General features: G+C 40.6%; 1 protein-coding gene across 1 annotated transcript in view; it reads left to right on the plus strand.

Annotated features, from left to right (window-relative positions):
* Positions 1-753: 753 nt before the first annotated feature.
* The window catches only part of gnat1 (guanine nucleotide binding protein (G protein), alpha transducing activity polypeptide 1), a 64,356-nt gene continuing 38,393 nt past the window's right edge, over positions 754-26,716 (plus strand). Inside the window, exon 1 of the mRNA XM_039772075.1 lies at positions 754-859. Within this exon, the coding sequence (XP_039628009.1) occupies positions 754-859 (106 nt within the window). The remainder of the gene's footprint in view (positions 860-26,716) is intronic.

The raw sequence follows: 26,716 nt of genomic DNA on the forward strand, positions 1-26,716 counted from the left end.
ACTGACCTGTCAATGCTTTCGTTAGCTGGACTCAAGGCTGTTAATTTGTAGTTATACTAGGATAGATTTTTTTGGATGAGGTGAATTAGCTGGCAGGATTTTAATATAAATTTTGATTGTTTAAAATATATTTCTTTCCCTTTCTAACCTTTCAAATGTCACTGCATCTCCCTGATGAGGTAGTGGGAAGCCTTAATCTTCTTCTTCTTCTGGCATTATTGCCTTACCTTATTTCCATTATTTGGTATCTAAAACTAGGAGGTGAGCTTACACTATTGTAGCACTGTATTCTTTTTTTATTTTTTGCAGGATACAATCAGCGTAGTCAGAACATTCACATGTGAAAATAAAAAGATGCTCCAATCAGTTTAGGCCTTTAACTGCAGCCTTGGCAGCTTAATTTTGATTGGTAATAAAAACGATAAGAAGTTTAGCTGAATTAGCAGCCCTGCATTTGCACCTTCAGCTGAGCACAGCAAAGTCTGCCTAAATCTCTGTTTAATGCACTACTTCTTGAATGCCCTGTCCTTGTAACCCATTGGTCACATCTGTTCAGGTGACTCCAAAGGTACCCGAAATCCTCTAAAGTAGACACTTACATTTTCATATGGGTGACGGGCGAGTCAACAGCGGCCAGCAGCACACTTGACACCCAAACTCATTAAAAGATTTATCCGGTTTTAAGTGGGCAAATTAAAAAGAACTTTTTTTTTCTTTTCTATTTGCTCCTTTAAAATATTTTTCTTGTACAGAATGGGAGCTGGCGCCAGTGCTGAGGAGAAACACTCAAGAGAGTTAGAGAAGAAGCTCAAGGAAGATGCGGAAAAAGATGCCCGAACAGTCAAGCTGCTTCTGCTTGGTAATTTTTGCGTTTTTATTAACAGAAGTTAATTAACAGAGGAGTTATATATTTACCTAAATGAAGAGCAATTAAATTCTAAAGAAGAAAAACTAAATACATTTATAATAATAACAATGCTGCATTTCTACCATTGTGGACATTGCTTTAGAATACAGAGGTACTGTATATGCCGGACCATATCATTGCAGTTTACTTTTCTAAAAATAGTAACTTTTATTTTTGTTTTTCTTCAAAAATCCACATGTGCTAGCAACTGAATACATTAAGAAATTTGTCATAAATGTTAATCCTCCTCCAGTGAGTCAACTTCTGACCGATCCCATACATTGTACTTAAGAAAAATGTAAATCTTCAACTGAGCTCTTGGCAGTGGGGATTGTTTCTCCAATACAGTTGCTAAAACAAACTTCAGCAGACTAGGATTTACTCCTAAGTCCATTAGATCAGGAGGGATTTTTGTATGATTTAGTGCTGATGAAAGGCAAAGAGAAGATAAGGGCTTAGTGTGTAAATATAAAAAGATCTGCCATACAGGCTTGCCACGTGAATGGCTCATGTCATAAGTACTATTGAGGAGAACTCCAAAATATTACACATGGTGGCCATTTGTTCTTTACTGGTACAGTGGTCTTTATTCAAGCAACAGATAACTTTTAGGACTATTGTGTTAACAAGATGCATTTATAGTAAAAGAGATAATGGATGGATGATTACCCTGTCAAAAAATGATCAATTTCTACAGAGAATGAACCAAGGGAAGTGGAATCGAGCGCACGGAAAAATAAAATTACATTCAGTTGTGTAAAGGCAAGGGAAATGGGCCAGCTGGCACATCAGAGTGTTATTTATCTTTTTTCTTTATACATTTATATGAGAAATGTCTGTTTCTTATCTGAGAGTGTATGCGTAAAGAGATGAATTTGAAAGACACTATATTATAGATAGATATGTAGACTTTTAAAGGAACAATATCATAGATAGATAGATAGATAATATTCATTTTAGTATAGTAGGCAGGATAGATAGACAGATATTAATTTAGTATAGTAGGCACTATAGATAGATAGATAGATATTATTTTAGTATAGTAGGCAGGATAGATAGATAGACAGATATTAATTTTAGTATAGTAGGCACGATAGATAGATAGATGATAGATAGATAGATAGATAGATAGATAGATAGATAGATAGATAGATAGATAGATAGATAATATTCATTTTAGTATAGTAGGCAGGATAGATAGACAGATATTAATCTTAGTATAGTAGGCACGATAGATAGATAGATAGATAGATAGATAGATAGATAGATAGATAGATAGATAGATAGATAGATAGATAGATATTATTTTAGTATAGTAGGCAGGATAGATAGATAGATAGATAGATATTAATTTTAGTATAGTAGGCACGATAGATAGATAGATAGATAGATAGATAGATAGATAGATAGATAGATAGATAGATAGATATTAATTTTAGTATAGAAGGCAGGATCACGCTTTTCATGAGAGAACTACTTAACAGATTTAGATTGGGTTTTTTTCTATAATTTGCTTGAATATTCCGGATGATTTGACGACTTCTCTCATCGTGCTAAGTATCATAGTTCACTTGAGGTACCGATTTATTAGCCCAAATCTGAGAGAGACGCAGTGGGCTGAGGGGAGGGGGGCGAGACCCTCCTTAATTATGCATCAACATATGGAAGAAGTAAGAATTTCGTTTCCTATAATGTTGCTTTAGTCATACTGATATATCACCTCCCTGTCTCTTAGAATAACATTCACAATGACAGACTGTGTTTGCTGGATTTCTTAAAAAAGACGAGCACAAAGGGCGCTCCTTTACTGAGGACAGTCGACTCACCCCTCTTACCTGCTGTCGATGTTGACGTTCATTTCTCTCTAACCGATGACTCACCGTGATTACCAATCATCTGCATCTTTTAAAATTACAGGAGCAGCCCACACAGTTAAGTATGGCTAAGTCTCTAGAAGACATGAGCCACCACCTTAACCAAGCAGAGGCAGCAACTGGCCTCCAAATACAAAGTGGTTTGGAATGCAAGCTGGCAGCCACATAAGGCTTAGGGTCAGGGGCAGTAATTAGACTGGTCACTTAGTAGGTGACATGCTTCATTGTGACAGAATCGCTTTAAAAGTCTTACTTAGGAAGAGCAAAGTTTTGACAGCTCCCAGATTGTTTTTGTGTTCTTGGAGTATCATCTGTGTAATTACTGGGACATACAGACTCTGTCTCACATGTATTTTATCTTTATATATAATACACTACCGTGGCTGTCTGTCTAGGATTTTAAATCACCTGTAGCTCTCAAAGCGTTTGAACTATTGACCTGAAATGTGGTACACATATACTACGTGACATCTACTGTCTGCTTTCAGGGGGATGATACCTCCAAGGTTATTCCTCTTTTTATGTTTATATTATTTTATTGTAGAATCAACTCTTGGCAGCGGCCAGCAGGGAGGCAGTGTGGCGCATGTGTACGGGCACCGTTCTCATCCCTACCACCTTCACAGTCACTTCCTCTACCTCTTCATATCTTAAATCACTCTTGAGGCCTATTGAACACTTAACTGCCAGCTTAAGTGAAAAATTAAAGAAAACCCACTAAGTAATTGCAACACAAACACTGACTTAATCAGTTTTAACATGAAAAAATGCCAACAAAAGAAGAGAAGAAGCGGGCTGCTGGGGTGGAGAAGAGAAGAGCTGCTCAAGAAGAGGGAACAAACAAATGCTAAACATACAGAGAAAGAGGATGAAAACTAGGAATGTTAAGTGTATTCACTGCACATTATCGTGCAGTGCACCATTACTGGTATTATATACTCGCGGCTCCACCCGTAGTGAAACAGGACAGCCCAGATTCCCATTCCTGATGTCCCGCTTCCCCCTCCCCTCAGCCCGAAGCCTCTGTCTCGGATTAGCGTGAATATATCACTCCTGCAAGCGAACTATGATTCTTAGCACGATGAGAGAAGTCACAAAATCAACCGAAATGTTCAAGCAACTGCGGTGGGCTGGCCCCCTGCCCGGGGTTTGTTTCCTGTCTTGCGCCCCGTGTTGGCTGGGATTGGCTCCAGCAGACCCCCATGACCCGATAGTTAGGATATAGTGGGTTGGATCTAAAACCGTTAAGTAGTTCTCTCGTGAAAAGCAGACAGAAATACAGACAGACAGACGTTTGATTTTATATGTAGAGATCCATCCATCCATCCATTTTCCAACCCGCTGAATCCGAATACAGGGTCACGGGGGTCTGCTGGAGCCAATCCCAGCCAACACAGGGCACAAGGCAGGAACCAATCCCTGGGCAGGGTGCCAACCCACCACAGTATATGTAGAGAGATATTTACAACTTTAACGAATAACAAAGCTATGCTTGAAAAATGAATGTACAGCAGAAAGGGCCAAAATGAAACCTGTGAAGCACAACATAGACGACCACTCTGGTCCTGTCGGTTTATACGCTTGTGCACGTGAAAACAGATCTCTGCAAAATCATCTGATTTAATTATCCAGATTAATTTAATCGCCTCCCACTGCAAAAAGATGCATGTACAAAAATTCGACAAAAAAAAAAAAATGTAAATGGGAGTTTCTTGCTTTTATTTAGCAAAAATATCTACCAATGGGGTAAGCAAAATTCACTTGACAAGATTTCTTAAAGTAAGCTAAAAATCCTGAATGCTAATTTTTTCATAAGTCAATAATTCTTACAATAAGGAAAACAAGATATGAGGTCATGATATAAATACTTTTCACTTGCTTTGATTTCCTTTTTTTGTTGTGAATATTCCAGAAAGTCAGAATAACACTGAAAGTGGCCAGTATATATATGGCCTTCCTGTAACAAATATTCCCTTCAGTACTAAGACATTTCAGCAAACTTATTTTTTTGGCTAAGAAAACAATGCAGTAGGAGACCCCAGCAGTAACAGCTGAGTCATACAAACTGATCATCTAGCAATGAGTCACCCGCACTTATATAACTTATTTCCTAACAAAACAGATTTATAATTGGGCCTCAATTATTTCTTTTTTTAACACTCTCTTGCTGCTTTATTTTGTTATTTAGTGCAAAATACGCCTAATCAAGATCAACTTGTTACATCCCATGTATCTGTGGGCTTCCCTCTTGGCTTTCCTCCCACATTCCCAGCGACATGCCGGGTTCACATTGATACGGTGCGAGTGTGGGTATGGGCATGAGTGGGCTCTGCGGTCGACTGGCACCCTTACACCTAATGCTGTTGAGACTGGCAACTACCCCATTGACTCTGACTTGAATTAGTAGGTTTGGGAATATGTGTACCTACGTATTTGTGGAGCAGTTGTCTATGATGGTGTCATTTCTATTTGTAAATCTAAGTAATTCTGCCTGTTTTCTGTAAATTTAACTACTGTATAAAAGAAAAAAACAAATTGTGCTTATGGGAAGCCATTTGTAGGCCAGCTGCCCCATGGACCAGGCCTCCTAGGTTTGAATCCTGCACCTGGACATTCTTCATGTGGAGTTGGTTCATTCTTTTCAGGTCACCGTGTGTGTTTTCCTCACACAACCCCAAAAACAGGCAGGTTAGGTTAACTGGCGATGATAAATTGGGCCCATGTGGGTGTGCGTTGTGGTGGACTGGCACAGTCTCTTCAGGGCTATTTTCTGCATGGAACCCAGTGCTGCCAGACTGACTGACTGGTGGGCCAAGCCTATTAACCTCTGACTGTCATGTCAATTTCTAAGCTATTTAATTCAGACCAGGGTCACAGAGAATGCTGAAGGCTCAAAACCTAGACAGGGTTGTAGTCCATCGCAGGGCACACACACACACACACCAAACACACACCAAACACCCTCTAGGGCCAATATGGCATCTCCAGTTCACTTAACCTGCATGTCTCTGGCCAGTGGGTGGACATTGGAGCACCCAGAGAAAGCCCATGCAGACACGGGGAGAACATGCAAACTCCACGTAGGTAGGACCCAGGAAACCTCTGACTGATCTCATTTAGTTAGCTGGTCTTTTCTCAAATTTCTAATGCTGCATTCAAAAAAGCATAGCAGTATAATTTGTATGTTTAATGGTATTTAGAACTAGTTGCATTCTTCCTATACCCATTAAGGATAAGTTTCTTATTTCTTCACAATCATGGTGTATATTAATTTACTGCTTTACATTATGTTTTAAAAGGAAGAGCTAATTGTGCATTTTTAAAATACTTTATCTATCCTTGCAGTTTCCAATAGAGCTGTATAGTACTGGTGTCCAAAGAAAAAGCCTTAAAACTTACCAAATACATCCACTTTGAAGTGGCAAAGGCTTCAATTTAAGAAAACAAGCCTTTTGCATTGTGATAACTAAAGGAAACTAGAAATAAATATTTTATCACAGATTCTATTTTTCTCGGGGTAAGGATAAGTTTTCTGCTTGTCTGCCTGCTTACAGCGGTTGTTGTGGGTGGAGTTATGGCAACCCAATGCTAAATCCTGCCCCCCCAGCTGTTTACATTCTGTGCTGCTGTTGTGGGTGGAGTTATGAAAACCCATTGCCAAATCCCGCCCCCCAGCCCTTAACATTCTGCGCTGCTGTTGTGGGTGGAGTTATGACAACCCAATGCCAAATCCTGCACCCCAGCCCTTTACATTCTGTGCTGCAATTGTGGGTGGAGTTATGACAACCCATTGCCAAATCCCGCCCCCCAGCCCTTTACATTCTGTGCTGCTGTTGTGGGTGGAGTTATGACAACCCAATGCCAAACCCCGCCCCCCAGCCCTTTACATTCTGTGCTGCTGTTGTGGGTGGAGTTATGACAACCCAATGCCAAACTCCGCCCCGCCAACCCTTTACATGCTGTGCTGTGATTTCACACAGCCCACAGAATAAGCGGCATGCCAAGAGGAAGTGTAGTTACAAGACAGCGTATGAGTTTCATTCTACCTTGTACACATAACAATATATCTAAACTTGGCTCATTACTCTGAATTCTGTTTTTCATCAAAGCCTTAGATTTTTGAAAGAGCCAAGCCACCTTTCCCATGGTGTGTCGTCTTGCACTGGCACTATCAAAAAAAAAAATCAGAAAATGAAGCAGAAGAATGAAATGAAGCAGAGAAGGCATAATAAAGTGCTACAAACCAGTTATTGTATTTTTTATGCATGATGAGTCGCTTTTGCGGAGGATATGGTAATAAAAAAACTAAACACAAGGTTTTTGAGTGAGTAAATTAACTGACACCAATGAACATGAGAACATGCAGACTCCATGCTGGCACTGTGAGGCAAAAACGACAGCTCTGCACTACCACTCTGCCTATACCATAATATCTGTGTTAAACGTCTGTGTGATTAAACATACAGTAGGTGAATTGATGTTGCTAAATTGGTCCCAGTGTGTGTGTGGTCAGCCTGTGATAGACTGGCACCCTACCTGGCATTCTTGCTTTCTGCTGGCATTAACCCCAGCTGTCCTTTGACCATGCCCTGTTAGGGTAGATGGATGGATGATTACAAGGCGTTGTTCCTGCCTTGGGCTGGAAAAAGGCAGAGAAAGCAGAGTGTGCAGCAGACCATAATAAAGTGCCACAAACCAATTATTGTATTATTTTATGCAATTGACTGTGACTGGTGCTGTTAGGCTCCAGCTTCCCTAGTGACCCTGCCCTAGATAAATGGGTTAAGAATGGATGGATGCATGCATGGGTTAGCATTAGTATTATATAATATATGAATATATTGATCTTCTTCCAAGCATTTGTCTCTTGTTGACGCAGGTTCCACTATTCAGCACATTGCTTTCCATTTGTTCTGATCCAGGACATTTTTAGGTGTGGCGTTAATTTCACGCATATAATCCTACAATTGATCGAGCCAACGTTACTTTGGTTTGCCTGAGTGGCCACTTTTCTCTGTGGGCTGAGACACAGGACTATCTTCACCAAGAGGAACGTGGCCATACCATTGGCGGTTTACTGTTCTATATGAATAGATAGATAGATAGATAGATACTTTATTAATCCCTAAGGGAAAATTCACATTAATTAACATTAATGGATGGAAGGTAAAGAAGACAGCAATTAATAATAATAAGAATAATATTGGGCAGCAAGGTACACAGTGGTAGTGCTGCCTTCTGCTTCAGTGAAGGAGACTGGGGTTTGGGTCTACATGTTCTCCACAGATTCTCTGGTTTTCTTCCCACAGACCAAACACATGCAGTTGGTTGGACTGGTAGTGCTAAAGTGGCCCGTGTGGGTTTTTACCTTGTCACAGACTGTCTGAGTTTTGTTCCTGTCTTGTGTGTCATGCTTGCTAGGATAGGCTGTCACTGCACCATGCCCTGAATTTGATAAGTGGGTTAGGAAGAAGGATGATTTATAAGATTATTATCATTATTATTAGGTGTCACAACGTCATCATCAGATCAACACATAGCCATGAATCGAAATAAACCAAAGGTGGCACAGTGGTGCAGTGGCAGTGCTGCTGCCTCTCAGTGAAGAAGATGAGGGTTTGCGTACCGTGTGTTTCCCTGCATGGAGTTCCTCCCACAGTCCGGACACATGCTGGTTAGGTGGATTGGCATTGGGAAAGTGGCCTGTGCTGTGTATGGGGGGGATTGTTCTTGCTTTGTGTCTAATTTTTGCTGACATTGGCTCCAACTGTCCTAAGCTTAGTAAAATGGATGGATGGATGGATGGATAATTACACGTTACATGCAAGTTCAATATTCTCGGTCACTGAAGCACAAGTGAGAATTATTGATCCAGAGACAGTAGGAAAGATTTTTGTGAAATGAAGAAAAACACTTCTTAGTGGGAGAATATAAGCGATTGTGTGACTGTTTTTCAGAGATTATTGGCTAGTTGTCGACAGGACAGAGATAGCAATCCACACTTGGGCATCACTATTCAGTAATAAACCATAACGGCACTCTTGGTGCTTGGTGATGACCTTCTGAGGTGAACCCAAGTACCGTCTCCCTGTTAAACCAGCTGCAGAAGGGACAGTTACCCTGAAACTGAAACTGTGCCGTGGAGGAGGAAGACAAACTTGGCGAAGTTATGCAGTTTATCAGTTTTTACAAGTTGGCAGCATACATTCTTACTTTTCGCAAAAAATGACATAGCAGAAGCATGGTAACCATGGCAAAAACACGCTTACTTCATACAAAACGTCCCCAAACCTCAAATCAAATGCGACTAAGAGCCATAAGGCAGAAACGTCAACAGCAGTGTCATCCCAGTAAATGCATATCCATATGTTGTCAACGTGAAATTAAGAAAATCAGCATCTCTTCATTAAAGGCCACCAATAATAAGAAGTGACACAGAGTGCAGGCAGTTGGAGGAAGCAGGATTTTTTTTGGGGGGGAGGAGGGTGGGGGGAAGGTAACATTAACCAGGTAGGAGGTCTCAGTGACATAAAGCAGCAGCTAAAGCTTTACGCTGATTTGAAAACACAAACAGTACATGGCACAAGTTTCCATTAAGCCTTCGCCTGAAGACACATGCCACCTCGGAGACTGATCTCATTACAGCTCGCTAGGCTTTTTTTTTTCCCTTCTTCTTTTCTTCAGGATTTTCTTCCTCCCTTAGGGAATTTTTGAAGGTTTGGAACATTCTGTATATTAAAATAGTTGATTGAGTAAGCAGAAACCTTCAAGTTAAATTATCAATGTCATTGTTTTCTGAAAAATACAGTTTACGTAAAAACTTTTTCTTTAGTACATTTTGAAATTATCACAAAAGTATAGAGATGTTGAAGATGTAAAATAAATGACAACCATAAGCACACACTTGGACAGTATTATTATTTTTTTTTTTTATTTATTTATTTATTTATTAATTTTATTACAATCAATACATAGCAATCAAGTTTTACAAAAAAAAAAAAGAATTATGCTAAGAACAGATCGATCCCCACCCTTGAGAGAGAGAGCAAGCCAAACGGTGTAAAATTTAAGGCTTTTAAAAATACCTAAATCAACAAATTCTCTGTGCTTTATAAAATCATTTCAAAATATTACTGATTAGATCCTGCCATGTTTTGAAAAAAGTCTGCACAGATCCTCTAACTGAGTATTTGATTTTTTCCAATTTTAAATAATATAACACATCAGTTTCCCACTGACTTAAAAGAGGAGAGTTTGGGTTCTTCCAGTTTATCAGAATAAGTCTGCGTGCCAACAGTGTAGTGTGGACAGTATTATTAATACATTTTTGGCATGTATAGCATTAAATGATCACCAATAAGCGCAGATGTTCTGTTGCATTTGAGCAGAACAGTAAGTTTGGATTTGTGCAAGTGTATCATTGTTTTTTTTTTTTTTTTTTTATTAAAATCTTCATCTTAAAGGCAGAAAGAATTTTTTAAACAAATTTCATATTACCCCTTACTATTAGGGCACTGAATGCCACCTAATCACCTCCAATCCAATGCAACAGGGCAATAGATGACATCTTGTGCAATAGTGTTTCATGTGCAGTTAAGGTCTTATGTTGAAAGTCTGTGTTCTACCCCATGTCTTATCTTATCCTTTTGTAATTTATATATATATATATATATATATATTGTAACAGAATAAGATGCTTCTCGCACCCTTGTACCCTCAGACTATACCTCAGACACCAGGTAAAATCCAATGATGATATTTTATTATAATAATAAAGTGCACAAAGCACGCTCCTCTCCACAATTCTTCAATAAACAATAATAAACAATACTCAATCACAAATACAATAAACCAATCCTCCACTCCCAGACGCTTAGCCACCCTGCCTCCCAACTCAGCTCATCGTCTGGGAGCTCCCACAGTCCTTTTATATTCCCTGACCCGGAGGTGTTCCTTCCCAACAGTCCACAAGTCCTTATTCCTTCCGGGTCAGGGTAAATAATGTTTTTTCTCACCCCGGAAGCCCGTCGCTCTTCCTATGACGAACTTCCGGGTCATAGGGCATGAAGAACTCTTTGGTCCTCCCTGCAGCTCCCTCTCGTGGCCCCCATGGCATCCAGCAGGGCGGTGCATAAAAACGACATGGTCCATAATGCCCTGCTGGTCTTCTGGGGACCTCCATGCTGCAAGGTGGGCTCCACCTGGCGGCTTGGGTGTGTTGGCCGGGGTACATGGCCGGCCATATCTTACAATATATATATATATACACACACACACACAATAAAGATATTCTGATTCTGATTATTCACTAATACCATCCAAATATGTTATAAAAATGTCTAAAAACAGTCAAAAAATTGTGCTGAATCCTCAAATTGTGTCAATAAATAAATCAGAATAAAACAAATAAAAATAGGAAAACTCAAAGTTGTAATTGAATCAGCAAGAAACACAGCAGAACAGTGCATGTCTGATAGAACTGTCTACAGAAATGCACAAGTCAAAATCAAAAGATGAAGAAATACATGCATAGAGGGTACCAAAAAAAAATCAAAGAGCATTAAAACAAAAAATAACAAATGAGTTTGTGAAAAAGAAAAACGGCACAAGTATAAAACAATAAATCAACTTCATTTGTCCTAAGCAGACACAAATTTTAGAAAGTAAAAAAGTTAAAAATTAGAGACACAATTAAATAAAAAATGTCGAGTTAAAGATAGAAAAATGAAAGAAAATAAACAATGCAATATAATTATCACACAGAATGAAATAATAAAAGGAGGACAATTGAATACAGAAAATACAGGTCAAATAACATAAATAAAAAACAAAACTAAAAATGTATGTACATGTACAACGATGCTGAAAAGCATATATATATATATAAAAATATTTATATTATACTAATATGACGGAATAACTGGCTCAAAAAGAGAGAATTTTTGGGGTGCCAACCCGGCCGTTTCCATCTTACTTCTAAATTGAAAATCAAACAAACGCATAAGGGCGTTAAACGAGAAAAAAAAAAAAAACAACTGGCCATTAATCAGGCTGCCTGGGGATATTCTTGAAGCACCTTTAGCTCTCTCTGGTCCTTCTGGGTAGAAGTGACACCTCCTTCTGGGTGGTTGTGTTTTTATAACCCCTGGACTGGAAGAAGGGGCGGAGTCAGTTGCCTTCACTGGTCGGTTTCTCTGTACTGTGGAGGAAGAAAATGACAAGACAGTTAGCAGCAGCAGAGCCCCCTCTTGGCCCGGGGTGGCATCACATACCTGTGTGTGTGTTTTCCTGCGTTGTTGTACATTTGAACTTATACTCTGTTTTGTGATTGCTTTTTATGTCCATATTTTCAGTTTTGATTTCTCTTTGTTTTATTTTTCTTTTATATTTCTATTTTGTTCAGTTATGTCTATTTTTAACTTAGTTTTTTGATCAATGACATTTATTTATTGCGTTGTACTTGTGCCATTTTTTTTCTTCACAAACTCATTTGTTACTTTCCCTCTGATACTCTTTGAGTTTTTGGTGATTTGTTTTATTTCTCATCCTATGAGTTTGGCCTGGTTGATGCTGTGGGTTTCAGTCCATAGATCTACTGTGTTCAATATTTGCTGCTAATTCAACGGCTGCTTTAGGAGTTTTTTTTTTTTATTATTATTATATTCTTTTTGGAATAGTGTGAGGATTTAACACAATTGTTTTGATTGACTGTCTTTAGACATTGTTGTGGAATATTTGAATGGTTTCCGTTTCTACAAAGACTGTTTAAACAATTCTTTCTGCTCATTTTTTGTTTCCTTGTTGTTTTATAAGCAGGTCTGTTTTATGTAACGATGGTTTCTTTGTATAAAATCCTTACCTTAGTCATGACATGTAGCTCTTAATTATTACTGGATTAGTGTTCATATAACTAAAGCTTACAGAGAAACCCCAACAGCAAATAGTTACACAGTAACATCACCAGAAATAAATGAAGATGTACAACTGTATATATGAAAATAAAGCTGTTCTGTATGCACTGTAACGTTAATGCTAGAGGATTTCATTTAACACTGGCAACTTTGAGACGTGGGAATTTCTTTCCGAAAGCTATGAAATTATTTAAAATATCTCAGGTCTGCAAACTCATGAAAATTGTTTTAATCATGAATAGTTACGTTATTTGCATTGTCGGAGATGGCTGGGGGGGCGACCCGGCCGGGACGCCCAGGAGGACCGGAGGAGGGCTTACACCTTCCCCAGACCACCCTGGTACCTTTGGGGGCCACGGGTACAGAGCTTTGAGGCTCAACTCTGTAGGGGCCCATGGTCACTGCCAGGGGGTGCCCCTATGACTTCGGAGCTCTGGACCTCAGCACGTCCGCCACACCCAGAAGTGCTGGGGGAAGAGGAGCAGGGACACCTGGAGTGCTTCTGGGGATGCAGCTGGCACTTCCGCCACACTGGGGCGTGTCGGTGGAAGATTGCCAAGAAACACCTGCGGCACATCCGGGGGAGCATAAAAGGGGCTGCCTCCCTTCAAAAAATGACTAGAGTCGGGTGGAAGAGGACGAGGTCTCTGGAGGAGGCAAGGAGGCGGCCTGAAGGAAGAGACAAGGCATTGTGTTGTGGCCAGGACTTTGGGGTTGTGTGGCACCTATTACTTGTACAAACCGGATTCCAAAAAAGTTGGGACACTATACAAATCGTGAATAAAAACTGAATGCAATGATGTGGAGGTGCCAACTTCTAATATTTTATTCAGAATAGAACATAAATCACGGAACAAAAGTTTAAACTGAGAAAATGTATCATTTTAAGGGAAAAATATGTTGATTCAGAATTTCATGGTGTCAACAAATCCCAAAAAGTTGGGACAAGGCCATTTTCACCACTGTGTGGCATCTCCCCTTCTTCTTACAACACTCAACAGACGTCTGGGGACCGAGGAGACCAGTTTCTCAAGTTTAGAAATAGGAATGCTCTCCCATTCTTGTCTAATACAGGCCTCTAACTGTTCAATCGTCTTGGGCCTTCTTTGTCGCACCTTCCTCTTTATGATGCGCCAAATGTTCTCTATAGGTGAAAGATCTGGACTGCAGACTGGCCATTTCAGTACCCGGATCCTTCTCCTACGCAGCCATGATGTTGTGATTGATGCAGAATGTGGTCTGGCATTATCTTGTTGAAAAATGCAGGGTCTTCCCTGAAAGAGATGACGTCTGGATGGGAGCATATGTTGTTCTAGAACCTGAATATATTTTTCTGCATTGATGGTGCCTTTCCAGACATGCAAGCTGCCCATGCCACACGCACTCATGCAACCCCATACCATCAGAGATGCAGGCTTCTGAACTGAGCGTTGATAACAACTTGGGTTGTCCTTGTCCTCTTTGGTCCGGATGACATGGTGTCCCAGATTTCCAAAAGAACTTGAATCGTGACTCGTCTGACCACAGAACAGTCTTCCATTTGCCACACTCCATTTTAAATGATCCCTGGCCCAGTGACAACGCCTGAGCTTGTGGATCTTGCTTAGAAATGGCTTCTTCTTTGCACTGTAGAGTTTCAGCTGGCAACGGCGGATGGCACGGTGGATTGTGTTCACTGACAATGGTTTCTGGAAGTATTCCTGAGCCCATTCTGTGATTTCCTTTACAGTAGCATTCCTGTTTGTGGTGCAGTGTCGTTTAAGGGGCCGGAGATCACGGGCATCCAGTATGGTTTTACGGCCTTGACCCTTACGCACAGAGATTGTTCCAGATTCTCTGAATCTTCGGATGATGTTATGCACAGTTGATGATGATAGATGCAAAGTCTTTGCAATTTTTCGCTGGGTAACACCTTTCTGATATTGCTCCACTATCTTTCTGCCCAACATTGTGGGAATTGGTGATCCTCTACCCATCTTGGCTTCTGAGAGACACTGCCACTCTGAGAAGCTCTTTTTATACCCAATCATGTTGCCAGTTGACCTAATTAGTGTTTATTGGTCTTCCAGCTCTTCGTTATGCTCAAATTTACTTTTTCCAGCCTCTTATTGCTACTTGTCCCAACTTTTTTGGGATTTGTTGACACCGTGAAATTTTGAATCAACATATTTTTCCTTTAAAATGATAAATTTACTCAGAGTAAACGCTTGATCTGTCATCTACGTTCTATTACAAATAAAATATTGACATTTGCCATCTCCACATCATTGCATTCAGTTTTTATTCACAATTTGTTTAGTGTCCCAACTTTTTTGGAATCCGGTTTGTATATAGTAGTGTAAATAAACATGTTGTGGGTGACATAAACATGTCTGCCTGTCTATGTCTGGGTTGGCTACCACAGCATTCACAATAAAAGGTTGTGGCGGGACGCCACTTCAACATATTTTCCGGAGGAGCAACCATGGGCTCCTCAGTATCTCCCCCGGGATGCTTGGTGGCAGCCTCCCTGGCTGACGATGGTGCCTCAGTTTCCCGCAGGGCTCCATGGGAGATGGAGTTCTCCACTGCCCTGTTGGGATCTGGGGTGGCTGCCAGGGGGTGCTGCATGGGTCCCTGAGCCTGCATGGACGACTCTGCAGCCCCGCCCAGAAGTGCAATCAGACACAGGTGATCAAGCACCAGGAGCACTTCCGGGTGGGCTGTATAAAGGGGCCGGTGACCACCACTCAGGGGCCAGAGTCGGGAGAAAGAGGAGGACAAAGCTTGACGGGAGGAGTGGTGGTGCCAGAAAGTGTGATTTACTGTGAGCGCTTTTGGGACTGTGTTGTGGCTGGAGGGATTACGGGGAAGACGTGCCTTCCAGCTGAAGAGAAAATAAAAGTCTTTTGTGTGTTTTACACATGTGAGTCTGTGCCAAACATGTGTCATGATGTGTGGGTTACAGACTTGCAAAGAGAGAAGGAGGTGAGTCCGGGTCTTTTATTGTTGTCAAGACTGGAACATTCTGTGAAAGCATTTATTTAAACGTGGCTGTCCCGCATCCTCTCCCTTTCTCAGTTCAGATCAAAAGAACAGATAGCCGTCCTGCACAAGAGAGGAGACAGAAAGTGAGCTCAAGACCAGGTCAGTAGCCAATGGGCGACAGACACGTTACATGGTGAGCCCACAAACTTGCAGTTGCCCTGCTGGCGTACAAACCAACCTCTGCCTGCATTAACAGAATTTTGACACACAGTGCAGAAGGGGTGGTTGTCAGGGTCTCAAAAATCTCACAATACGTAAACAACAATACATTTTGTGGGCGGGTGCAGGAATGACCGGTCGAGCAAAATGAAACATTGGGACACCAACTGGGTCGTCCTCTTTAATATGTTTGTCCAAACAAAAAATGACGCCTTTGGGTGGCAAAGGTAATGGCCACTTAGGTATAATAACAAAACAAGAGACTCACTAGGCTCTCAAAAGTATTGGTCGTTCCTTGGAGATCCATCTTAGTTGGAAATGACGCCTCCTTCTGGGCAGCTGGGCTCCTACTAGTGCGCAGACTAAAAGGGGGCGGGGCAAAGTGCTCTCACTGGGCAGTTTCTTGTTGTTGGGTGGAGAGAAGGAGAAGAGAATGTTAGAGACAGTGCCCCCTCGGGTCCCAGTGTGTTACCACATACCTCGATCGAGCCTCCGACGTGCATGCGTGATTAGATCCATTGACTTACACCAGCGTTTCTCAACCTTTAAGTATTTGTGACCCGAGTTTTCATAACAGTTTTAATCGCACCCCCCTAACGTTTTTTTGAAACCCTAATAAAATGTATTCCTATATTTTTTGCTGCCGATACAGCTCTACAAGTTTTATTATACCTTTTATCAATATTTATCTAACTCTATATTTATTTTTCTACTATCAGAATGTAGTTTAAGTTAATTTCTTTTGGTTTCAATAAATGTATTTTTCATATTTTCAAATCTTCTTTTCTTTTTTTCACATCTTCGCACACCCTTTTTTGTTACTTCACGCCCCCCTAGGGAGGCGCGCCCCACAGGTTGAGAACCACCGACTTACACGTATCACTCCTCTGGTTTTTCTCAGTTCTTGTCATTTGTCCACTTAATTTTGGTGCGTCTCTTTGAATCATCCCGACATCCTTGGTACCTTCTCTCCATGTCCTTGATATCCTGATGGAATCTTTCACCCTGCTCGTCACTCATCGCTCCAAGATATTCAAGAAAAAATTGCAAAATGTGAATCCAGAAAATGAACTTTCAGACTCACGTTTGCAGCCTGATTCCTTAAACTTGACTCGTTTTTTTTTTTTTTTTTCACAAGTTCTTTACACGAGGGGGGACCCAAAAATAACAAGAATTTTTGTTTTTTTAAAAAGTTGTATATTTCTCAAAAAATTTCCAAAATGTAATCAATCTCAAAGTTACTCTCCCTGAGACATAATACACTCGTCCCACCGCTCTTTCAAATTGTTCGAAACTGTTCTGAAACTCTTGAAAAGTGATAGCCATCAGTGCCTCCGTCGTTGGCTTCTTGACCTCCTCTAAATCCTCAAAATGCTTCACTTTAAGGTCCCTTTCCATTCTTGGAAATTTAAAATAAAATTGTGGGGTGCAAGGTCCAGGGAGGGCGGGGGAACCATTGTCATCCTGTTTTTTGTGAGAAACTGCCGCACACTCAGTGCTGTGTGTCGTGATGCAGAAGACACTCCCTTGATCGCCACAATTCGGGTCGTTTTTTCTGCACTGCATCATGCAATCGCTTGAGCAATACAAGAACGCCGCCTGGTGAAATGATGCAGAGGGTAGTCTAGTATACGTACCTATCAGCAAACGTCGGAACTAATGCCCCTCCAGCCTCCAGAAAATAATTCTCGTTATTTTTGGGTCCCCCCTTATAATTTAATTATTTATTGTTACCAAAAAACTGAATGATAGCCAAGCCTCTCGTTCCAGGTTGCTCATCGCTCTCACCATGCATCAGAAATCCATCCATCCCTTATCCAACCTGCTATATCCTAACTCCAGGGTCACAGGGGTCTGCTGGAGCCAATCCCAGCCAACACAAGGCGCAAGGCAGGAAACAAACCCCGGGCAGGGCGCCAGCCCACCGCAGGGCACACACACCCCAAGCACAATGCACCAATGTACCTAAACCTGCATGTCTTTGGACTGTGGGAGGAAACCCACGCAGACACGAGGAGAACATGGAAACTCCATGCAGGGAGGACCAGGGAAGCGAACTCGGGTCTCCTAACTGCGAGGCAACAGCGTTACCCACTGTGCCACCGTGCTGCCCGTGTATTAGAAATCAGTTTTCTAGTATAAAGTCTGACAAAAATGCACAACTTTAACTGAGGCTCAGGCAAAACTGCAGACTTTCTGCACAAACGCAAGACACCGACTCCATTTTTGGATGCATTGCTCCTTCCTAAATGCCTCCAAATTAAAAGCCAGTGATTGTACTATTCTGATAACAACAATTATTGACATAAATGATATTTCACATCTCCTCGTTTAATAATGCACATGTTCTTTTTGTTGGTGAAGCTTACCGTGATTTTGGAGAACAGGAGTCGCAGTCTGCAGTAATGGTAATGTCATTAGCTATTAACACTTCATCCAGACAAACCAATTACTTATGTTTTTCTTTCTAAATCTGGAGGACTCATTTAATTAGGCTGTAAGTGAAAGCAAGCAAGCAGCTTATTTCTTGCTCTAATAGCCTTTGTCTTGGGTAAAGAGCGAATCAGCCCCAGACTTCATTGTTTAATATGTTGACATTTTGATTAGCAAAAAATGAACTAATCTAAACACAGGAGACAATAAATAAGGAATGAGATCTACATGATCTTAATAATCTGTGATAAATAAGTAATAATAACAATACCTCTTTACATTATAATAGTGCTTTGGTCAGGCTAAGGTTAAGGAGCCACTTCAGGCACCACTAATGTGCAGCATCCACCAGGCTGATGTAACGGCAGCCATTTTTGTGCCAGTATGCTCACCACACATGAGCTGTTAGGTGGTGAAATGGTGAGAGAGATAGTCGATTAGAGGCAGGGGATGATTGGGGGCCAGAATGATTAGGCCATGGTGGGCTTTAGTCTGGACATCAGGTACACCTCACTCTTAAAGAAGGATGCCCAGGGATCTTATATGACCACAGAAGACTCAGGACCTCAGTTTTACGTCTCTGTGCCATTTTTACTAGCACGCTGTTCCTATCACTGCACTGGGTTCCACATGCAGACCACAGAGTAAGCGCCCCCTGCTGGCCTCACCCAAACCTTTGCCAGCAGCAACCCAAGCTTTTCTTAGATGGTCTCCATTCCAAGTACTGGCCGGGCCTGAACATGCTTAACCTCAGGTGGCGGACCTCTTCTGAAGTTTAGTTGGTATGGCTGCTGGCTAAGTGGATGGTCGTTGTGACGTTTAGTATGTAAAGTCTGAAAGTTTGAAATTGTGATCACAGTAAAAGTTTGAAATAGTAAATGCAAAACACCGAACAAGGAAAAAGAAAAATGAAAGGCCCTGATGATAATGATGCTGAGAACAAAGGTTGGCACCTCATACCGGCACACTCACTTGATCTCTTCATTGCCACATGTGGATATCACAATATATATATATATATATATATATATATATATATATATATATATATATATATATATATATATATATATTTTTTTTACAATACACAATAACTAATACAAGACTCTCCTCCTTTCCCAGACACTTAGCCACCCTTCCTCCCAGCTCAGCTCAGTGTCTGGGAGTTCCCATGGTCCTTTTATATCTCCTGACCCGGAAGTGAATCCACCATACAGTCCATGAGATTCCTTATCACTTCCGGGTCAGATACAAAGTCCTTTTCTTCACCCCGGAAGCACGTCGTTCCTACTGTTCATGTGACCAGAATGTACTTCCCGGTTATAGGGCATGTAGCACTCGCCAAGCCTCCCTACAGCGACTCCTGGTGGTCCCCATGGTATGCAGCAGGGCTTTTTATAAAAAAACCACAAGGTCCATGAGGCCCTGCTGGAATTTAGGGAACCTCCATGCTGCTGGGAGGGCTCCATCTGGCGGCTTGGAGGTGTGGGCCAGGATTATATGGCCAGCCATCCTTCATAAGTGATAAAAGCACCTCTTAGAATAACATAGGATAGGTTAGGGTTAAATGAACTATGTGTATTAATTACTCAATTGTAAGACATGTTGAGCTGTTTGGCTTGCCACATAAACCTGATAGAACCGGTAAAGACGATGGTTTGAGATCCGCTTCGGCCAAAGGTGAAAAAGCATAAGGTGTGTCCCGTGATACTGCCGTCATGGATAAAACAATGACTAATGGAAGATATAGGAAGAAAGATAGGATCAGAACAAGATTGGTTGAGGGGCCAGAGGCTACCATAGGAAGAGTTTGATCCCCAACTCTTCGACTCCAAAAAATGTTACAGGAATGTTTGAAAAAAGACATGAACACCTGGGGCAAATCGACAGTCTGGGTTGCACTCTAACCGTTTCAGGTGGAGGCTCCTTTAGAAGACTGAACAGCACACTGTGTAACACAGCAAAGCCCTAAGCATATTTTGAAGAGAGGTGCTGCTATCCATCCAAGTTGTATTTGGGGTAAACACCACACACTTATGTCATCATACTGCTTCAGCTTTAGGCACATTTTATGAATAAAGAACATCTACAGTATGTTTAAGACAGCAGTTACAGTGGTTGGGCCACTTACTGCAGATGATAACAACAGAATACCATGGTGCCTAATGCACAGGAGCAAGAAACCAGTCACACCATAAACTCACTGGAATGGATTTGGTGCTCCTTGGATCATCACTTGAATTTGCAAAACAAGCTGCCAAAAACTGAGAACAACGGCGGCGTTTCATCGTGTTGGCAATGGCTGGGTGATGATGATGATGATGTTTTGGACTTGTAATGAGTAAATAACGCATTCTCACTCACCTGCTTGACTACTGTTCACTTTCTTCTGAGTAAGTTAATGATAAATGACAGATGCAGTCAATCCTGCTTTGGTCTGCCTGTAGCCAGTTGTCAGTGAAAGATTACAGTCTGTCAACCGACTAGTAGATAAATGAGTAGAGATTAAATCAGGGGTACTATAGGGCAGAAGGGGTCCATCTGTGATACCCCTATTACAAAACCCCAGCGTAAAACCCATCAAATGAAAAAATAAATAAAACAAAAAATAAAAAGAATGCAAAGCAACACATTTAAAAGCATCAACCTATAAGGTGAAACAAGGTTGCTGATTGCCAAAAACAGAATGAAAAATGTGAAATGCACAGCATTTCAAAATAACATGAGAGCTGCCATATTGTCCTGCCTTTATAGCTGAGGTGTCACCCACTGCACTCGGGTGGTCCATTGTGTGGTGGGTTCCCAACCTGTCTCTCTTTATAGTTGCTGTGTGTGTGTGTGTGAGACGACTGCTTTGGTTGTGTCACATAGCCACGCCCCCTTGGCATCACAGAGTGCCGCCCATCTTGGATTACCATTAATCATCTACAATGATTGGATCATCCTTCTCTGCAACATTTGCAGCCAACATAAAAACAAGAGGAAAAATAAATAAAAGAGTGCCAAAGCGCTATCAGTCAGCTGCCATTGCCAAAGATGATTCACACTTTAAGAAAAAAAAAAATGACAAACAGAAGTTTTTGTGGTATGGACGGCCTAATCAGCAGCTCCAAGAAGCGGATGTTATGCCAATGTTTTTCAAACTCGGTTGCGGTGAACCACTGGTTCTTCTAGCTTTGGTTTCAACCAGATTATTATTCCTGTTTGTAATTTGTCTCCTAGTTTAACTGAACATGTTGTTATTTTCTCCTTTCTACATTTAATGTGCCAAAAGAGAATTTCTCTATCTGATTCTGTTGTAATTGTCTATAGAATCTGAGTGGTTGCTTCACGTTGAATTCTCTGGTACTCTGGATTTTACGTCTTTTTGGATTTCACAGTGACGCTGGTTATTACTAATGTCTTACAGATTTAGCGCTCCGCACTTCAAATCACTCACCCAGTGACTACCTGTATTTGTATGGATTCTCCACCAGCCCATCTCAATGATGTTTGTGTTTCTAGGTTTAGATTTAGGGTTCATTTGTGATTCTAAATTGGTCCTGTCCATGTGTATGTGTAACAAGATTTCAATTTTGATGACGATTTCAACAAAGAAAAGACAGTACAGGGCAGCTGCAGGAAGTGGCACAGAGTGAAACAACACAACAACAACAACATTTATTTCTATAGTACATTTTCATACAAATAATGTATCTCAAAGTGCTTTACATGATGAAGAAAAGAGAAATAAAAGACAAAGTAAGAATTAGAATAAGACAACACTAATTAACATAGAATAAGAGTAATGTCCGATGGTCAGGGAGGGCAGAAAAAACAAACAAAAAAAAACTCCAGACGGCTGGAGAGAAAAAATAAAATCTGCAGGGGTACCGGGCTATGAGACCACCCAGTCCCCTCTGGACATTCTACCTCACATAAATGAAACAGTCCTCTTTGGATTTAGGGTTCTCATGGAAGGACTTGATGATGGTGGTCATGTAGACTTCTAGCTTTTAATCCATCAATGTAGGACATCACGGTGCTTTGATTAGGTGGTGATGGTGCAGATCACCGCCATAGAAAACCGGGAAAAGAAACAGAAGAGAGACTAGGGGTGAGTGTGGATTTTAGAGCCACCAGGAATAGTTATTATAATGAATTGAATATACAGAGTATCAGGATTAAATGAAGGTGAAGTTATGAGAAGGCCAAGTTAAAGTAATGAGTTTTTAGCAGTTTTTTTAAAGTGCTCCACTGTATTAGCCTGGTAAATTCCTATCAGCAGGCTGTTCCAGATTTTAGGTGCCTAACAGCAGAAGGCCGCCCGCCTCACCACTTCTTTTAAGTTTAGCTCTTGGAATTCTAAGCAGACACCCATTTGAGGATCTGAGGTTACGATTTGGAATATAAAGTGTCAGACATTCCGATATATAAGATGGAGCAGATTATTTAAGGCTTTATCAAACCATAGGCAGTATTTTAAAGTCAATTCTGAATGACACAGGTAACCAGTGTAGTGACATCAAAACTGGAGAAGTGTGCTCAGACTTCCTTTTCCTAGTTAGGATTCTAGCAGCTGCATTCTGCACTCGTTGCAAACGATTTATGTCTCCAACACCAGTCTCATCACCTGAAACAGCTTCTTACAGAAGCAAAAGTGGACATAAAAAGGCAGAAGGTGCCACATATGTCCAGTATCACTAGACTCCAAAAGAGCTAATCGCTGCAGAATATGCTGAGAGTCACATTGTATTGATCCCAAAAATGTAACAGTGGTCTGGGATTGTTGTGTTGAGCAGCAGACTATGCTTGTATAATTATACAAAAATATTAAAACTTTTAAAAATGAAGTATTAAAAATGAGTTTAAAAAGAAGCAATGTGTTCAAAGAAGAAGTTTTAATAAAACTTTTGACAGTTACGGTTATTTGTAACTTGATTCCAATAGAAATATATGCTGGGTCTCTAAAGACCCCAGGTATGTAATTGTGTATGTTGAAAGTCCCGTGTATATAAAGTTTCAAAAAAGCCTGTGAGAGCTGGTGAGTGATGATATGGTCTTCATGGTTAAGAGAATACCAAGTAATGTATCAGAAAGGAAAATGAAACGATAAATTGTGAATAGATCTGGAAAGTAGCACAGTGGTTAGTTGTTCAGAAAAAACTTTCTGTATGAATTAGTAAAGTGCTTCTGACTGTAGCTGCCTCTTTATCTAAGACATTCTGTACCATTTGTACCCAGCACATCCCATAGGAATGAAAAGTCAATGAAGGGATTCTCCTTAGTCTCCTTTTTGGTTTCTTCTTGACAACAATGAGATCAGAAAGACGTAAAATGGAGACGTTTCCTTTTCTCTCATGCCTCTCAGATTTTTCTCCTCTTGAGTTGCAACAGAAATCTCAGCAAAGTCACACAATTGGCTCAGATTTTACAAATACTTTCTTAATATTTTTGCAATTTGAAAATATTTTCATTGTCTACTCATTAATATATGGTGAAATGTATGCATCGCTGTTTGTTGTAATAAAACACTATAAAAACTATAGTCCTTGCTTATGAATATTGCTATTAGTTGGTCTAATTTATATTGCTGTGCTCCAATTAAATTACAGTCATGTTAGAAGAAAAGCCATGCAGTATGACATTAGACTTCAAACCATTGAGGTTATACGTTTAAATCCCACTACTGACACCATTTAAGTCACTTCCTCTACCTGTGCAACAATTAGAAAAACAAAAGATATGTAACCAATCTTATCTCAGATCTTGTAAGTCACCTTAGATAAAGGCATCAGTCCAATAATAAGTAAAAAAAATATGAAGTCCTGAAAGAGATTAAAACAAGACCAGAAAGAGATATCACAAAATATAATATGCTTTTCAAACCAAAATCTTTATTTTGAAGTCTTTCACATCACTTGCATCTTGTGTCTCCTTTTTGTCTAAAGTTCTTTCTTCTAAGGAATTTTAGAAGAAACATATGTGACAAGGTTCATTCTTAAATCTATACTAATAAAAGGCAAAGCCCTCACTGACTCACTCACTCACTCACTGACTCACTCATCACTAATTCTCCAACTTCCTGTGCAGATAAAAGGCTGAAATTTGGCAGGCTTATTCCTTACAATTTACTTACAAAAGTTAAGCAGGTTTCATTTCGAAATTCTACACGTAACGGTCATAACGGTCGACAACATCCGCCATGTTGAACTTTCTTATTTACGGCCCCATCTTCACGAAATTTGGTAGGTGGCTTCCCCGCGCTAACCGAAACAGATGTACGTACTTATTTCGATGTTATGACACCACTTTCGGCCGCTGTATTGAACTTTCCAACGTTACTAATTCTCCAACTTCCCGTGTAGGTAGAAGGCTGAAATTTGGCAGGCTCATCCCTTACAGATTACCTACAAAAGTTAAGTAGGTTTCATTTCGAAATTCTATGCGTAACGGTCATAACGGTCGACAACGTCCGCCATGTTGAAGTTTCTTATTTATGGCCCCATCTTCACGAAATTTGGTAGGCGGCTTCCCTGCGCTAACCGAAACCAATGTACGTACATATTTTGGTGGTATGATACCACTGTCGGCCGCCATATTGAACTTTTCAACAGTCTTTGTTACTTATGGGCCCATCTTCAAGAAATTTGGTACGTGGGTTCCCAACGCTAACTGAATCCTACTTATGTACATATATACATCCATAGCCTGCAGCTCGGTCACCGTGTGAGGCGCCGTTGGGTCCCCTATCCCAATGCCTCCCACGTTGTTGGCTCCCTGCCTATATAAGGCCGTCCGTCACTCCGGTCTCTACATTCCCTTCCTTGCTTCGCCACGGGATTCACATCTCCCTGCTGATAACTACAGCCTTTTTATTTAATCCATGGCTTCTCCGCTGTTTTATTGTTTGTTTATTACGATTATAGTTATTGTGTAGGTATTTTAGACTTACTTTACATTGTTCAGGTACCCATTTCCTTTATCATTCCAACCGTACCCGCATTAACATGTCTATCGAGGTGATCACCATCGATCAAAGAACTGTCACTTACCGAGTAGTTTCCATGCCCGGAGATGGCACCTGCCTTTTCCATTCTCTGTGTTACATATTGCACAGCCATATCAGGCTCACTCTTGATATCCGGAGGAACATTGTGTCTTATGCATTTAATGACTGGGACAGGTTCAAGGTGTGGACTGATGGCGGTACAGAAGATAATTAGACTACACAGGAGCACTAGAAGAGTGAAATGCTTAAGCCCTTCAGCTATGGATCTGCATGTGAGTTGATGGCTGCCGCTGAATTGTTCGGTTGTCGCTTTCAAGTGTACCGAAATGGCCAAATATTTTACACCTTTCGACAACTGCCAGTGCCTCTTAAACATCTTAGATTGACAGGTGACGATTTCAGTAGTGGACACTTTGATGTTTATGAATGTTTAAACTCTCAAAAGCTGGATGTGAAGTTATCAATGAAACCGGTTGTATACTTACAATGCTTGACAGATGCTGAATGTCACTTCAACACAACAAGTCCTGCAAATACTGTCGTAATTGAAACAAACCGTGAAACTCAAACCGATTGTGACAGCAGCAATCCAAGCTGTGAGATTTGAGACAAGATTACTGTTCACATGGCCAACTGTACGTTGCATGCTTAAGAGTAAGCTCAGCACACAGCTTGGTCATGTTACAACCGGAGGGCCGAACTCACAATGTGGTATGCAAAGAGATCCTTAACAAATAATTATTGGTATATTTTCCCTCAGCTTAAAAAGGTTTAATTTTCTTCTTAATAAAAATTTTAAGGCAGTACTTGCCATGGCGGGTATTTTGCTAGTGAAACATAAATGAGAATCTCTTTAAATTCTCCTGAGCCATCAAAGATCAGTAACATTTTCTTATGGGATTACCAAGGAAACAACATTTAGGAATTTACATATAAGAAGTTCCCCTTTAGATGTGTGCCAAAGACTTTTAATCTGTTTAACTATTTTTGGGACCTTTAGATATATAAAAGATACAGGTGTGCTAAAGTTTATACCATTTATCTGTATGCTGATTGGTGCAAACTGACATGCTTCTTAACTCTGTTATGCAAATGAACCTGATTTATTTAAGAGCATTGCTTTGTTAAACTTCCTGCCCAGGGATTTGTTTCCTGCCTTGCGCCCTGTGTTGACTGGGATTGTCTCCAGCAGACCCCCGTGACCCTGTAGTTTGGATATAGCGAGTGAGATAATGGATGGATGGATGGATGGATATACTCTGCAGTCTTTTCATGCTGAATTGACCGGTGTACATTACAGACTCCCTCAAGGACATCCATTTTGGATTCATTACTGATGGTGAGCTTGACTATTTTGACTAATTTCTCTGAAATTCTTGCTGAGTCTTAATGAAGCCAGCAGCATCTTAGGTTC

The sequence above is a fragment of the Polypterus senegalus genome, chromosome 12 (assembly GCF_016835505.1).
Source record: "Polypterus senegalus isolate Bchr_013 chromosome 12, ASM1683550v1, whole genome shotgun sequence".
In the NCBI taxonomy this organism is placed as follows: Eukaryota; Metazoa; Chordata; class Cladistia; order Polypteriformes; family Polypteridae; genus Polypterus; species Polypterus senegalus.